General features: G+C 37.6%; 1 protein-coding gene across 1 annotated transcript in view; it reads right to left on the reverse strand.

Moving 5' to 3' along the window:
- The window catches only part of INSC (inscuteable homolog (Drosophila)), an 89,333-nt gene that overhangs the window by 54,150 nt on the left and 18,465 nt on the right, over positions 1 to 16,718 (reverse strand). The window contains exons 2-4 of the mRNA XM_008936448.1: positions 5,274 to 5,619; positions 3,864 to 3,916; positions 1,798 to 1,921 (exon numbers count right to left, since the gene is read on the reverse strand). Coding sequence (XP_008934696.1) covers positions 1,798 to 1,921; positions 3,864 to 3,916; positions 5,274 to 5,619 — 523 coding nt within the window. The remainder of the gene's footprint in view (positions 1 to 1,797; positions 1,922 to 3,863; positions 3,917 to 5,273; positions 5,620 to 16,718) is intronic.

Below are 16,718 nucleotides of genomic sequence, written 5' to 3' on the forward strand. Positions count from 1 at the left end.
AGCACACACAGTCAAAGTAAGAATTAATGGTATTGGCTAGGAGGAAGAAGGTAAGCATTTTTATATTTAATCCAGCTTTGAAAGAAGTGCAAGGAAATGTCCCACAATTTACACCGTTATTTATACAAAATTCAATTGTCTTCCCTTTAAGAGGCTGTGTTCTCCCACCTTCAGCATGAGTAAAGTGTTCCATAAAAGACAGAAGTTATCACTTCACATTCTGACATGAACCTGTCATGAGTAAAATCCTGATACAACAATTAGAAAAGAAGGTTCCCCAGTACACAATTTAAGCTGAGAGGGTTCTGGCCTCTCACACAGACACTTGTTCTGCTCCAGAGCAGGAAACAACCCACAGAGAACATGGTTGTATGGCACAAGTGGGCACACAGCCTGACTGAATGGCTCAGAAAACTCTTCTAAAAAACATTTTTACTGATGATCTGTAATCCAGGTCTTCAGCCACACAAGTACACACAAGATGACGCAGAGTAATTAATTCTGCTCCCTTAAAAGAAAAAATTACTAGGATTTCAGGTGTATCAGTAAGGTCCAAAGTGCCCAAAGAGAAATATTACTGATGAAGAACTGCTCTTCAGATTAAAAAGAATAAGCACCAAAACAACCACAACCTACTCAATAAATTTTCAATATGCAAACTATTTACACACTTCAACTCACTTGAGGCATTTCATATAGTTTTCATAAATCCTACTCAAAGTGCATTAGCAAATAGCTTGTTGGTTTGACTAATTCTGCTAATGTATTCTGGAGATTCTCAACTCCTAGTAATAATTTTTCAAAACTACAAGGGATGTTTCTGAAAGAACCATCACTCCTTTGCTATCTTAATGTATCAAGGTATGTTAGAATTTAGCCAATACCATGCATTCATTTTGTTTTAGTACTGTAGTAAATACCATTTAGCTATTTCATCTTCACTAAGACTTCTAAGTCTTAGCATTTCCTTTTTTTCTGCAAGGATAACACAAAATTTCAGCATAACATCACCTCTAAAATATGAACAAATTGAATGAACAAAACAACATTTGAGGTTATTTGAGGCAGATTAGAGGCTGCAAAGGGATTTCTAATGACATCTCAAAAAAAGAAACCTGTGTAAGCCAAGGCAGATTGGTTAGACTTGCAAGTTGCTACTATTTCAAGAATGGTCTAATGGAAAAGAATTAATACATTCATACTCTCACCTTAATTACTCAGTGTATCTACGTTTAATCACCACTGGAAACCCTACATTATGTCTGCAATGATACAGCACTGGAGTTTCTGGAGGGTTACACACGCATCTATAACCTCTCCACAACACTACATTTTATCACTACTTCCTAGAGTCTAAGACATGCAGTATTTAAGAGGTGTGCTGTAATAATATTTCTTATAAAAAGTTTCCCTTTTAGTGAGAACCATTCAGAGCAGGACAGACTTTTTTCAAGGTGTCTAAAGAAAAGCAGTTTCTGTATGAAAGGAAGAAAAAATGTGTCTGAAGATCTTATTAACAAGACATTGTCCAGAAATTAGATGTCTTGCAATGAAGGAGACATATCAAGAAAAGCAAGCAACATAGTGAGCCAGAAAATCATTTTGCTTGGGATTTGAGATTATAGGATAATTCAACAATACAAACACCTAGATCCCTTTGTAAAATACTTGAATTACTCATCATAACTTAGATGAAAACAGAGAACTATAACTCTAATCATCAAGATCCATCAATTTAGAAAGATTTAAAAAAAAAAAAAAAAAAAAAAACAGAATCCCCCCAACCTATAAACTAACCTGTGCCTCATGTGTTAAAACCAGCTCTATCAACTGGCCAAAGTACTGAGCAACAGTAGTCAGCGTTTCATTAATACAGGACTTCATGGACTTCAGCATCTGTTCGTCTTCAGTTTGTATGCACCTGAAAAGAAAGAAAAGGGGTGAAGGAGAAAAGATGAGACAGATGACTATTGTTTTATCGAGCTGATTGTCAGAGGCGAGCTCTCTATTAATAATGGAAATATAACAGGAATTCAGCTGTTCATGAGGACACTTTTTGAGCCATCAGAATCATACCAGCCTTTAATCAAAGCTTTCTCTACATGTAGTAAGTATACCAAAAGACAACAGTGGACATTAATGAATTATTAATATTTTTTAATTATTATTATCAATTATTACATTGTAATCAATTATTAATTGTAATAATTGCTAGTATTATTATTGTTATAATCAGTATTTACTTCACAGAATGCAGACCAAACTTTGCTGCAGATGCTGGGTGTTTCTAGCAGTGTAACTGCTGTTTTCCCCCTGTACCTGCATTTCAGCTACACCTGTGTAAATGCGTTCATCCTTCATGACCAAAGAAGTGCTTTCAAAGATTTTAATTTCTTTTTCTTCTTTGCCAAAGTTTAATGACAGCAGGTTGAGGACACCAAACGGATGTGTCCCCAGGTGAGTGAAGTTCACAATTATTACATTGTAATCAATTATTAATTGTAATAATTGCTAGTATTATTATTGTTATAATCAGTATTTACTTCACAGAATGCAGACCAAACTTTGCTGCAGATGCTGGGTGTTTCTAGCAGTGTAACTGCTGTTTTCCCCCTGTACCTGCATTTCAGCTACACCTGTGTAAATGCGTTCATCCTTCATGACCAAAGAAGTGCTTTCAAAGATTTTAATTTCTTTTTCTTCTTTGCCAAAGTTTAATGACAGCAGGTTGAGGACACCAAACGGATGTGTCCCCAGGTGAGTGAAGTTCATCTAAATTTAAATGGCATACTTAAAAGTAAAACCTGCCTTCTATGCAGAAAGATCACACACAGCAGCTTTACAGAGCATAACTACCCTGTAATAAGTGATATTTTGCTGTAACTAAAGAAATGAGATAATGATGGAAAACTTTATACAATTCAACCAAAATAACTATAATAATGCCTTCATTTGAATTGTCAAAACATATTCCACCCAGGCAGGCCACTAATAGAAGACGCAGTTTGGCTGACCAGTGTCTCCACCTACACAGCATGTCCCCTTTTCAGCTTTACCTGTGAAACACACAAGGAGGGAGAGGGCTGATTTGGAGCTCAGAGGTCTCATTAAATCAGTGTCTCACAGTAGACTATAAAAGTAAAGTCTGGGCCGTGTGGGTTTGGCAAAAAGCAATAGTGCTCAACAAATGTTCTTTCCTGATAATTAGATGGTGTCTTTTTCCCTGATGATGCCCCAAGCAGAACAACTTGCACAGCATTTAAAATGCATCGAAAAAGACTGATTGAACTGTGCTGGAGGGAACAGGGTAACTTACATTAGGCATGGGAAGTATCATGAGAAGAATTATAAAGAGATTTTTATTTTCTAGTCACAGCATTCTGGAGTGCACAGAGCTGGGTAAACCTACAACTGCAATTGAAAGGAATATGTATTTATTTCAGTCTGATTTACTAACAGATGGGTACGGGCCCACGGGAACACGTCGTATGACAGCCTCACAATGTAAGTTTTCACACGAGCTGAAATCTTGGCTCCACAGAACTTGAAGGAAACTTGGTCACTGATATCATTAGAGCCAGACTTTCTCTCTTGATGTCTAAAAGCCCTGAAAAATCCACTTGCATGCAGCTTTGTGTCTGTGCCAGGCTCTTTGTGTAACAGCAGATTCTATCTTCCATTAGGATGCAGTTTAGATAAAAGCAACTCACTTTATCCACAGGAGGCTAACTTTCAGAAAGCCTTTCAGAGCTGTGGAGGCCTAGTTCAAACATTTGAAGGTGTTAGTGAATTTGTGCTAATTAAAAATTCTACAAGCTAATAAAAATTCAAAATTAATATTTCATCTAGATAATTGAAATTACCTTTCTGTGAACGCTGTGAATTCTGAACACTTGTCTATTAGAAGTTTTTCAAACTGCAGAGAAAGAAAAAGTGGTTTTAAAGCAATATCCACATACACAATTGCTTTTTAAAAATAAAAAAAAAATACTTGTGTATGGTAATTAGGTAAAAACATGCCAGAAACATATTTCCTATGGACACACATTTGCTATTTTTCTGATTCAAGAAAGTAGAAATAAAGCTGGACTTTTAAAAGGATGGAAGTGCTGATCTTCTTGAGGGTAGAAAGGCCCTACAGTGGGATCTGGGAAGGATGGAAAAATGGGCCAAGGCCAACGGTATGAGGCTCAACAAGGCCAAGTGCCAGGTTCTGCACTTGGGTCAGGACAACCTCATGCCATACTCCAGGCACAGGGAGGAGTGGCTGGGAAGCTGCCAAGCAGAAAAGGCCCTAGGGGTGCTGGCCAATAGCCAGCTGAATGTGAGCCAGCATGTGCCCAGCTGGCCAACAGCATCCTGCCTTGGATCAGAAATCATGTGGCCAGCAGGAGCACAGAAGGGATTATTCCCTTGGACTCAGCACTAGTGAGGCCACACCTTGAATACCAGGTCTAGTTTTGGGCCCCTCACTACAAGAAGGATATTGAGGGGGCTGGACTGTGTCCAAAGAAGCTGATGAAGGGTCTAGAGGACATGTCTTATGAGGTGCAGCTGAGGGAATTAGGGTTCTTTAGCCCGAAGAAAAGGAGTCTCAGGGGAGACCTTATTGCTCTCCACAACTACCTGAAAGGAGGTTGTAGAGAGGTGGGTATCAGTCTCTCCTTCCAAGTAAGAAGTGATAACATGAGAGGAAATGGACCCATCTTGCACCAGGGGCAGTTTAGGCTTAGGCTGGATATTAGGAAAAATTTCTTCACTGAAAGGGCTAGCAAGCACTGGATTATGCTGCCCAAGGGGGTGGTGGAGTCACCATCCCTGAAGCTATTTAAAAGATGTGTAGATGTGGTGCTGAGGGACATGGGTTAGTGGTGGACTTGGAATTGTAGGGTTAACAGTTGGACTCGATGATCATAAAGCTCTTTTTCAATCTAAATGATTCTGTGATTCTATAAAACTTGAATTAACAAAAAAAAGTTGTATTCTCCACACTGTCCATGCAAAGGAACTCACAACAGGGCATCTAGTTTAGTCCCCAGAAACAAAACCTTTTAAAACTTGTTACCATTATTAACATTTGCAATCAGGGCTATAACAAAATAGGATCCAAAATGAGTCAAGAATGTTTCCACTGCTGAAAAGGGATTAGGAAGACTTAAACAAGGGAGCAGCATTGGTATGTAAGGATTTCTTACAGATTGTTTGAAGCAAGTTTTAATTATAACAATAAAAAAAATTAAACCAGACAAACGTGACATCCTCAGACATCCTACCTGGTGCATTTCTTCTGAAGAATTCCTTGTGAACGTATTGTATTCATTTATCATTGACTGTACATGGCAGTTGACTCTCACTGTCATGCTGTGGACTCTCTGCCATCTATTCTTCTCAAGCTTTTGGGCAATCCTGGTCAACTCTGTGCTTATGATCCAAGCTCTTTTTAACAGCAGCTGCAAATTATCACATGTGCCATGTTGTGAGGAAAGGATAAGTTCATTCTGTTCATCCTTCTCAATGCTGATTGGCTTGGACTGGAGAATACACATACATTCACAGTCTGTCATCAACTTCAAATCCTCCATCCATCGCTGAACGGAGTCAACCTGGATTAAGTGCATGCTAGAAGTCAGAGGAAGAGAAGGGAGAATGAGATAAAGTAAAATAACCTTAGGATAACCACCAGCAATACCACAGAGTTGCATCCACCTACCAGCTTGCAACTGGTTGACAAAAGGCAGCTAACTGAACAAGCAATTTGTAGTAACACAGTAACACCCATAGCTTTCTGTTCCAAACACAGGTTTTGGCTTTCTAAACTCTATAGCATATACCCTATGTTAAAATTATATTGGATACAAGAAATCAGTAGAGACTAGAGAACTAAACAGGAGGTTTAGACACTTTTGAAGGAAAATGTTTCTTGTACATTCAGAGTTTAATATGAAGGAGCAAAGTTATGGTGTGTTTGCTTGCTGTTTATGGGACTGTGCTGTCAGCTTTTTCTAGACACTTGGCCTATTAGACCCTTTACAGAAAAAGTTTTGCCTTGCATCATCTCTCCTGAGTCCTTCCACTCACACTGATGCAGTCAAACCAAGACAGTGAAGGATTCTGTCAGCAGTATCTGCTTCTGCCATATCAAAATCCCTTTAAATCACAGCTGGATCCTGCTTCCCAAACAGTCCTTTACCTTCCCCCTTATTTCTCACTGCTTCTCACAATTTGCACATCTGAGTTCCAAAGCACATTTTTGCCCTAGAGAAAATAGGATGTGAACCAATGAGGCTGAAAAAAATCCTCTTTGATGAGTATGCCCTGACACAAGGCAGTGGGTCTGCAGTTTGTGCCCTTGCACCCTCCAGCTAGTAAAGCGTGGTGCCTGAGACAGCAGATGTACTGAGCTGTTCTGAGCTCATCTTTGTGAGGGATCCCGGGTCCCCCAGAGCCTTGAGGTACAGTTGCCTGGATTTCTTTTTTCTTATAGTGAGGTGCCCAGATCCTAATGAAAAACCCTTAATCTTCACTCCAACCATACATAAATATGGAGCCAGAGTGCATTAGACATTACAAGTGTTGTTAATGTTGTATCTTAACAAGATATAAAGGTCATGTCTAGGACCCTAGGTCAGCCAGACCAAAGTCTGCACCCCTGCATTCATCCATACCTGCTTTGTCTTTGCAGCCAGGCTGCAATTTCTGCTTTCATTTCATTTAGCTCAGGGAATTCCTTAGTGGGAGCACCCTGAGCCCTCTGACGTCCTAGAAATTTGCTCCCTCTCTGAGGCCTGTCTGCCCCATTGCTGCCCCTGCATTCTTTCAGATCATCTGCATGAAATGCAGGCTGCCAGCTTTGTATTTTGACTCTTGCCTATCACACTGAAGTCTGGACTTCTTTCCTTTTGCAGGAGGAAGCTCCCCAAGAAAGGAGCATCCTCTCTGCCAAAGGGTCCCATCTGACCCTTGCTTCCAAACCAAGGCCAGAACAGACAACTGTCTTGCTCTAAAAATCATCCACCCAAGATTTTTTTTTCCCAGATTTAACAGTAGGCCCAGATCTTTGCAGTTTGTTTCAGCTCTCCAGTCCTCACAAGAGACCAGTTCCTCTGCTAAATAGATACATAATATATATACGTATAACATTTAAATATCAATAACAGATATACAACAACTACATATATATAAATATAAATCTACAAGACAGCTATATATAGCTAAGGGGTAAAGATGTTTTATTGTTAAAATGGAAACCATAAAGTATTTTCAAATTACGTAAGTTTTCCTTATCTTTCTGCAAAAGCTTAGCAGATGCTCAGTGATGGCTGCTGAAATCAACCACGGTCGCAGTGGTGAGTGCTGACTTCTTCAATATCTGTCCCCCACTAGGCCCATTATGTCCTTTCTCAATGCCACGTCATTCACTGGTAGTAAAGCAAAGCAGGAGACCAAGATTTCAAAGGATCACTGCAAGTCTCTCTGGTGTGGGAGACTTTGATTTTTATGTGTCTAAAAAATTCTGCAGAAATTATAAACACAAGCATGACCAAGGAATGCAATTTTTGTATACACATTTCCAAAAGGGGCACTTTACTTGACAAGAGTTTCAGATTTCTGATCTACAATGAATTTTTTTTTTCTTGACAGTTTTCATCAGCTAAAGACTCAGTCTTAGTCTTTGTCAAGTCATCTTAACAGGAAATACTTCTAAAGTTTAGTTTCTCTTCCTGTAGTGAAAGATGGATTGATAGTACAGGATTTCAAAGAAATTAAGATGAAGGATAAAGCAGAAGTAAAACTAAGTGATGCAAGAGATACTGGGTTTAATTATTTTTTCAAAATTTCAGTTGGTGTCCTACAGCTAGTCTAGCAGTGTAGTGGTTTATCTACCTTCTGGACACATGCTGCCATTTTCTATGATGATATAGCAGAAAGGACAAAAAAAAAAAAGCTTTTATTATGGCCCCCACTCTTTTAATACTGATTTATTGCAACTCAGCATCACAGCCATAATGCTCTGTGCTGTTACATAAGACCTTGCTGTTAGAGCAAAACCTGCAATTACAAGCTAAGGATGACCAGGCAGAAGGCTCCTGCAATTCTTATGCTTCCCTTTGTACACTGGGTACCAAGCTGGACTCAAGAAATCTTCTTATGGATCACTGAAGTAGTATTCCACAAATAACCAAGGTTCATTAACATACATATGGAAACAAGGCTCACTTCAAATGTAATTTCATATAAATCAACAGCAAACAAGATACAAGAGATCAGTTTCATTGATCCAATCTCCCTTTTCACCGTAGACAATGAAACTACTTTTCATTTTAAACTTTACAGGCTACTGTTATTTAAGGTCTTTATTTCACTCAGATTTGAATACTGTGTAATTGCATTTCATCATCGATTGTGGCTCGCTTTCTTCTTCCTACATGTAGTCTCTTTATTGCTCTTTTGGATCTGAAGCAAGGTTTCCCAATAAACAAAAATAACAACTTTAGAAATTTGAGACCATGATTTATAATGATGTGCATAGTTCACGTGCAGTACAGGACAAACTCATTTGATGGAGTAATGTATTTTTCATTTCTAAAGTGCACTATGATAATTGATTAGATACCTGTTTAGTAAGTATGAATAAACTCCCCATTATTCTGTTTTTTTCTGTTTGAATTTATAAGAGGTTAGTCAGAAAAAATAAAATCATTCATACTTCCTTTAATCCCAAAAGCCAATCTTCACTCAGAAGATTAAAAAAGAATGATAAAGTTGTACAAAAAAGATACAGATGTTAAGGACACTCTCCTTATTTGCCTCTGTTCCTACTAATTGTCAGAAAGACAACTGTAGAATTTCGGATGTTCTGTCACTGAAACTGAGTATTCCTTAACTCACTAGAACAGCAAAAATAACACCATTCGCCTCCTTTCAGACAGAATCACCACAGAAAACTCCCCCTGCTCACTATGTCAAACTTTCTAACACATCATTCTTTAAAACACACATGGATTGTGATTACTCAAGTGAAATCTGTAAATGATTCGCTTTCATTCACATCTCCCTGTATTTGGAGAAGAATCATATTAAACATTCAGCAGATTGATTTGTAGTCTTTTTTTTTTATAAATTAAAATAAAGAGAGCAAAAAGTGTCATCATTCCTAATTAGCTGTTAAGAATTATATTCTAGACAGCATTTACTGAACTAAAAAAACAAGTTAAAATTTTCCATTTTGTCTCCCCATTACTTAAAAAAAAAAAAAATCTACGCCTACAAAATAAAAACAGCCAGAATGTGTCAAACAAACAAACAAACAAACAGATCTGTCTAACCCATTATCCTGCTCCCAAAATGGCCATTAGGAGAGATTATGAGAGGCATAGCAATAGCTGAGCAACCCCTCCTTCCCATCTTCTGGCAATTAGTGGTTTAGGAACTTCCTAAGCCAGCAGTTGTGTCTGAGCAGGATGTTTTGACAATTCATGAAACAGAAGTAGCCATTAAACCCTTTTTGAACTCAGTTAAACTTTTGGCCTTTATAACATCTAGTGGCAGCATCTCACATTGATTATTTTTTGTATGAAAAAGTGTTTCTTATTGTTTGTTTTAAACTTGCTGCCTAAAGATACTAACACAAGCTCTTTAGTTCTTGTATGCTAAAAGGTATTGAAATGACAAACCCACATTCACTCACTTCATGTCATTCATTATTTCACTTGCTCTACCCTACCTTCCCTTGGCTATCTCACTTCCAGAAAATCTGGTTTGATTTCAGAATCTTTTCCATGGGTTACATGATTTAGAATTCACTACTCTGTATGTATGATGAAGGAGACTGTTCTGCAGGTTCCCTCCCTCCCCTCATATGCACTACTCTCTCTTCATGAACACATAATTTTTGCTGCATTTTACATTGCAGTGACTCGGTATTGTGAGACTTTCTGCATTGGCACATTGTTTTAAATTAACCTAAACAGTTATCATCACAAGAAAGTGTTGTTGTCCTGTGATTATAACTATTTTTCAGGTCATTAAATACATTAAGCATGTTTGGTTCAAGCATAAGGGACCTTACTGGTATGATTTTCTCCAGTTCTGCTTACCTGAGCAGCAGTATCTGGGTAGTGCAGAGATCATGATGTATAGAGAGAGTAGTTTCCTACCAGCTAGAATTTCTGGATTAGCGTGTCAATAGCACATTGACAGAAAAAAGCAATTTATCTGGACTCTACACTATAAAGGCAGCATTTCATCTAAAAATAGTAGTAAAAATAATTCAGTGCAAAATAAAAATTCAAAAGAAAGCCTCCAGCATTTCCTCAAAGTCATTCTATTTTAATTGAGGTTGTAAAACACTTGATGAAGTTTTCAAGAGCACTCAGCTGAAGTTGAGTAACTAGCAATCTGAACACTGAATTCTAGTGTGCTTGCCAAAAAAAAAAAAAAAAAAAAAGTCTTAAAAATTTGTGTTATTTTGACAAAATCATTTGGTGTCACCGCTGAGACCAGCTTAAAGCAACAGCATGTTAAGAGCTTCAAAAGGTGCTCAGACATGTTTCATAGACACATTTCTGCTGTATACAACACACTGCAGGCAAATTTCACCCTGGAGAAACATTTACATGAAAAAAAATACTCCCATTTTAAATCTCTCAAAAGAGGCATATCATACTCAGAGTTCTGTTACCAGAATTTCTCCCTTTTTTTCCATGTTCTATGACTTAGTAAGCAGTTTAAGAAACACATCACGAGATATTTAGGATAGAAAAGATGGATTGACATCTAAAGGATTGCTCTGCCTCATGTTGATGCTGTATGAATAGTAAAGTGAAGAATTAATAACTAGATCATTTGTTTAAAACTTCCAGCTTGGCGCTCTCTGCTACAATTTTACTGGCAGCACATATACTTCTTTTTCAAATTGCAAGTGTTATAATGAAAAAGAGTTATATCTCCATTTTAGCACTGAGTTTCACTAAGTGCAAAAGTTTCACGTTTTATTGTGGTGAAGTCTGAGCTGATCAATTCACATGAATAATTCCAGTGGTCGTTATAAAGTGTAAAGACTTCTGCTCAGTCAAATTATGTTTTCAAGGCTTCTTAGCCTTTATATCCATTTTCACCTATTATGGCAGATTTATTACCAGTCCTAATGACAGTGTTTAGTACAGATTCCAGATAAGCCTACAGTGAAAGTCAATGCCAAGTCTTACAATTGTGTTCAAATTTATTATTCTAATTAGCAGTAGGTAATTAATTGGCAACAAACAACTTCTTGAATGGATTTAAAGCTCTCTTTGAACATAAATCATCTCTATTTTTTTTTTCTAATTCATCTTTTCAAAATTATTCACAGGTACTAAATCTACTCAGGGCCAATTTCTAAATCAATACAATGGAGAGCAGAACTCAAGTCTCAGTGGAAGGATTCTGTGAAAAGCCACAGACGTCTCTTACTTATTCTCAAGTTGCTTTATACAATATTAATAACATAAAAGAGCCTTGTGGTTCTATGATATTGTATTTGCACTGATTTTAGAGAAACTTTAGAGAGCTAGCTAGAAGAGATAGCTTAGAAGATATAGAATAGCTTTAAAGTAGCTGAGAATCAGATGCTGATTTTTAAGTGAACACATTTGCTTTGTAGATCATTCCTAAGGTAATAGAGGTCTATGAATACTTGGTACTTGTAATTGATGCGGCAAGCTAAAAAGTTAGCCAGATTTTGAATTTTTTTTTTCTCTCTGATTTTATATCCTTTTCCAGCAGAAAATCTGCAATCAAACTTCATTAGGAAAAAAGATGAATTACGTAAAAGTATGAATTATTGAAACCTTTAAAAAACACCCATAAAAGCAAGTTAGTTCCTAGTTTTTGGAAAAGTTAACAGACTACACTAAAATGGTATTTTAATTTGCCTCAAAAATTACTTAGTCATTACAGGTACTAAAGACTAACAATTTCCCCAAATGAAGTCAGTAACAGATAATGCAAAACTACAGCCTTAAAACACTTCTCAAAACAAAACAGCTTCAAGAAAGATGAATTGTCAGTCAAATATCCCGAAGTGTACTGTGGAAGGCAGAACTCTGTTAGCCAGCATTGATCACCCTTCTGCCTTTTAAGATTTCCATTTAATTTAGGAGTCGGTTTAAACCACAAAGAAATATATCAGGAGTAATTGAGGCATTACCACTAACTTCAGAAAGCAGCATGCCAGTGGGCATGATAAATAAATACTGGTAAACAAAAGCAGAATCACTCAAAGGTCACAAGTAAAATACAAATGCATTACAATAGTGGAAGTAAGTATTTTGGTGACTAGGTTTTTTTGGTGACTAGAATTGCCACTTTTCCGGTAACTGATATTTACGGGTCCCTTTACCTGACCTGAAGGTAACAGTGGTCCCTCCTTGCCATTTACTGAAACTTCAGTACCACCAAACTCAGTCTGGCATTTGCACTTTGGGATGATGTCTGTGTTCAAGCCACCAAAATCTCAAAATCAGTGGTACTACAGAGCAATAAAACCCACCAATGGCTTGTACCTTTTTAAGCATCCATCCAAAATCTGCAGGGAGATAAAATGAAGACCAGCCTGTGAAACTCAGAACTCAACATTTGTGGTCAGGCTACTGTATCTTATGCATTCACCAATACAGAAATTTCTACAAGGAAAGTAAAAACGCTATAAAAACTTGTAATATATGAAGTATGAAGTGTAAATTAACTGTAGCTTCACTGTACCTATTTAAAAAGCCACATAAATAATTTAGTGTTAAGTGCTGCACCAATGTTCTTCTCAGATCTTTGTATTTCTGAAGAAATCCTCACCGTCACTTGTCCCTCTAGAAACGTCTGGAAATATTTTACCATTCCAGAATTGCTGGCACACTACAGAACATAAGGAAGATACAATATAAAATTTCAGACCCATTCAGCTTACGGATTAGCTTTCATTAAAACTACGATAAATTTATCATATCTTCATTTTCTTTACATGGTTAGACCTCAAGTAGGACCAGGTGCTTTCCAGGGAAGGGGAAAACTCAGAAAGCAAAAGAACCAGTTCAAACTGGTTTTGTGGATTTTTACTCTGTGCCCAGTGCATTAAATTGCCCAAACAGTAGCTTTCTCAAGAAGCACATGAGCCACTGAGCACACAGAAAGTAAAGGCAGCAATAAGAGAGAATGCAGTTTCCTGAGAGAAAGGAGGAAATGCGAAATAAACCCTGTCACCAGCAACTTCGTGGCCTACAAGGCTGCAAACTGGCCTGCTTACATGCCAATATTGTCACAATGATCGCCAACTAAAATAGGTCTGTTGAAATGATAATTGTATATTATTATACTACTGCATTTGTAATGTCATTAGAAACTAGTAAACTGACTAAAACTTCCAAACCGAATTAGCTCAGTGAACACTGTGAAACTGGCATATTGAGATTTAGTAAACCATCATGGATGCAGGTTAGACTTGATGGACTTCAATCCAAATTGAGGAATCCACCAGACTTAAAAGGCAGCAATTTTAGCCACTCTACAATCCGGACATTACAGTAGATGGGGTAAAAATGCTCTTTTGCTGGCCCTGCTGCCTGAGAGTCTATTCACGTTGAAGTTGAGGTGCAGGACTGCCAGTATAAATCCACTGCTCCTAGATCACTTCACCCAAATATGTTGATATGAGTTACTGACATGCTTATATTTTTTTGATCTCCATTTGACTACAGGCAAAAATGCAAATGAAGGTGAACTTACCAAATTCTGCAAACTAAAATGATGGAATGCTTTGTATTTGGTTTTGCCTTTTTTTAAAAAAAAAAAATATTGGCCTTTTTTATTCTTTCTCTGTGTAATAGCCTATTACTCAGTGAAGGTCAGAGATAACCCATTTGAAACAGGACACAGATAATCAGCCATAGCTTGCACACCATGAGCTACACTGGCCTGGATGTTCTCTGTGCTGAGATTTCTCACTTAGCCAAACCTGCCAAACCACATGGTGGTTTTGTGCTCTGCACAAAGAGCAAATACGAGGATAAGACCATTGAGTGAATTCTCTTGTGGATCAGCCTCTGTTCATTTTATAATTATATTTACAGAATATCAGCATGAAATTGACAGAAGAATTATACATGAAGTTAGAAAAAAAACAAAACCTGCTGACAAAGCTTTCTATTCTTCTGTTCAACATGTAACTTGCCTATTTGTTTTGCAGTGGGTAAGCAGATTCCCTTCGTTCCTTGGGTAAATTGTTGGAGGTTAGCTTCTGAAATAAGAACCTATTATCCAATGCACAGATAAAAGCAGCACTGAAGAGGCAAGATCCCATTACTCTTGTTCTCCTTGCAAATAACAGCCTGAGTCTTGGGAAAACATGAAACATTTATAATTTTCCTGCAAACTAAGATGTCAGAGCTAAGGTATCTTAGCTTTGTGCACAAGGACAGAATCCATGCCTTTGGACTGTATTTAGCCCAATGGAAGGAGAACAGCATAGCCTGACGGAACATCACAAGGGAGATCTACTTAGAACATTCTTACAGCTTCTTTCAGGACTTGGAGTCCGACTTGATGACCAAAGTATGTTGATAATCTTGAAGAAATGTTGTCACCAGCATACATTTAAATTGCTCATTATTGAGTACACACAAAGTTATCACTCCCATAAACAGTTGGGTATGTTTCCTGCATTGTGTCACACAAAAGTCAACAAGGCCATCAGCAGGAGAGAACATGTGCAAGATATTAACCAGGCAGCTCAACCCCAGTCCACTGCTTCCTGATGCTCAGGCCACATACGTAGTTGCAGAGGACTATATTCCTCATAGCCTGATAAGAACAATATGCTCTAAGAAAGAAGTCATTTTAAACACCTAGTAGGGAAATGGAAATAGAAATGGAAGATAAGGAAAAAAAAAAACACCTAAAATAATTTGGGACTGTGGACTGGAAATGGTCAGACACAATCAACAAGCAAGGACTATTTTGGAGACTAACCTGAGAGTCCCTGAGGATAATGCCAGTGCCTCACTGAACATTGTTTTTTCTTCTTCTTCTAAATCTGCCTTAAGTTGTAGTTTAATAACAAACAGTACAGCTCTCCAGGCCTTTTTCAAAGGAGCTACGACATGCATTATGAGCACCACCATTAGCCTCTCACCTTTTACTATTTACTCATTTAAGGTCCTAACCCTACTGATTAAGTAAAGCCTGGATTACTTAACGAGGGAAGCAACAACCATTTTACAAGGAGTTATGAGATCAGCATCAATCAGGAGCCTACACAGAAATTTGGGGATCCTGTCACATCTATTGCACAGCAGCTCTAACTAAAACTGTCAAAAAAGGACAAGAAAAGGACAGCCTCGTGTTGGCTTCTCAAAGATTCACATTAGAATACTAATCCTTCAGCAGACAAGTTAAAAAGATGAAAACTAGCAAGACAGTGTCACAAACACAGGTTTTACAAACTCATTTTGATAAGTAGTCCCATTCAAATAAGAAAGCAGTTCCTAACCAAATTCAACACTTAAGCACATACATACATACTTTTGAAGAAAGCAGAGGACTGAAAATTAAACCTTATGTCAGCAAATCTGTTCTTCTGACACTAGAAGAAACAAGATCAGATAATTTGTTCATAAATGGCTTAAAAATCAACTCTAAAAATAATTTATTGTTGGCTCAAAGTGTTCTTTTAGATGGCTGTTACAGAACTGCACTGCTCTGATGGTTGGAATTTCTTATTTCTGACCTAAATTTTTAAAAAGTCAATTCATTCCCATTTCATTTCATCTTTCCATTTAAATAAGAATTTATCCTCCAATGCATTTCTAGAAAGTAAGAACATTCTTTCAGCTTCTTTTTGCAAGATTTAAGAAGCAAAATTCTTTAGGTTCCTTTAACGAAACTAGTCTTCTACTCCCCCTGCCCTAAACAGCCTTGTAGATCTGTAGATGCTGCAGGATTAATTTTTTACTGAAAGACTTGATATCATGTTTGATAGCAAATGAAGTCCCACAGTAACTTGGACGGTGACATTTGTGCATCCCCGTCTCCACCAGAAATATTCCACTTCACACAGTCTGGGACTGATCTCTCTGCTTCCATCACCACATTTTACTGGCAAATGCAGTCACAGTAATCTCATTATCAACTAGTATACATAGGTCCTTCTAATTTCTTTTTTTTTTTTCATCAAATAAGCTACAAATTATTGCAGACCTTCTTTTTCTCAGCCCTTAACCTTGAGATTTCTGTCACTCATCCTTTTTCTTCAATAATTGGTGTCTACTTCTAATTCCCTGCTTTCAGAAATAACCTTTGCTGTTACCTTTTCTCACTTCATCCTTTGCCTAATAGCTGCTGTTCTCTGTATTTAGTAGTAAATTACCATGTGCATAATCCCCACTGACTTTCCTTTGTGAAGGGGAAAATAGGGAAAACAAAGTTACCTTATCTGAGGCAAGCAAGTTATTCAGTACAATGCATCTTTGGCAGGTTCAGGTTTTGGCATCCCATTTTCTGTTTAATCCAAACCTTTATCTACTCTTTAACTTTTCTGGAATTTCTGCTCTCTTCCTTTTCCTTTCCAGTTATTTTGTACTCCACCCTCTCTTACTCCTCAGATATCACAGAATCACAGAATGTTAGGTGTTGGAAGGCACCTCCAGAGATCATGGAGTCCAACCCCCCTGCCAGAGCAGGACCATCCAGTC

The sequence above is a fragment of the Merops nubicus genome, unplaced genomic scaffold, assembly GCF_000691845.1.
Source record: "Merops nubicus isolate BGI_N331 unplaced genomic scaffold, ASM69184v1 scaffold2083, whole genome shotgun sequence".
In the NCBI taxonomy this organism is placed as follows: domain Eukaryota; kingdom Metazoa; phylum Chordata; class Aves; order Coraciiformes; family Meropidae; genus Merops; species Merops nubicus.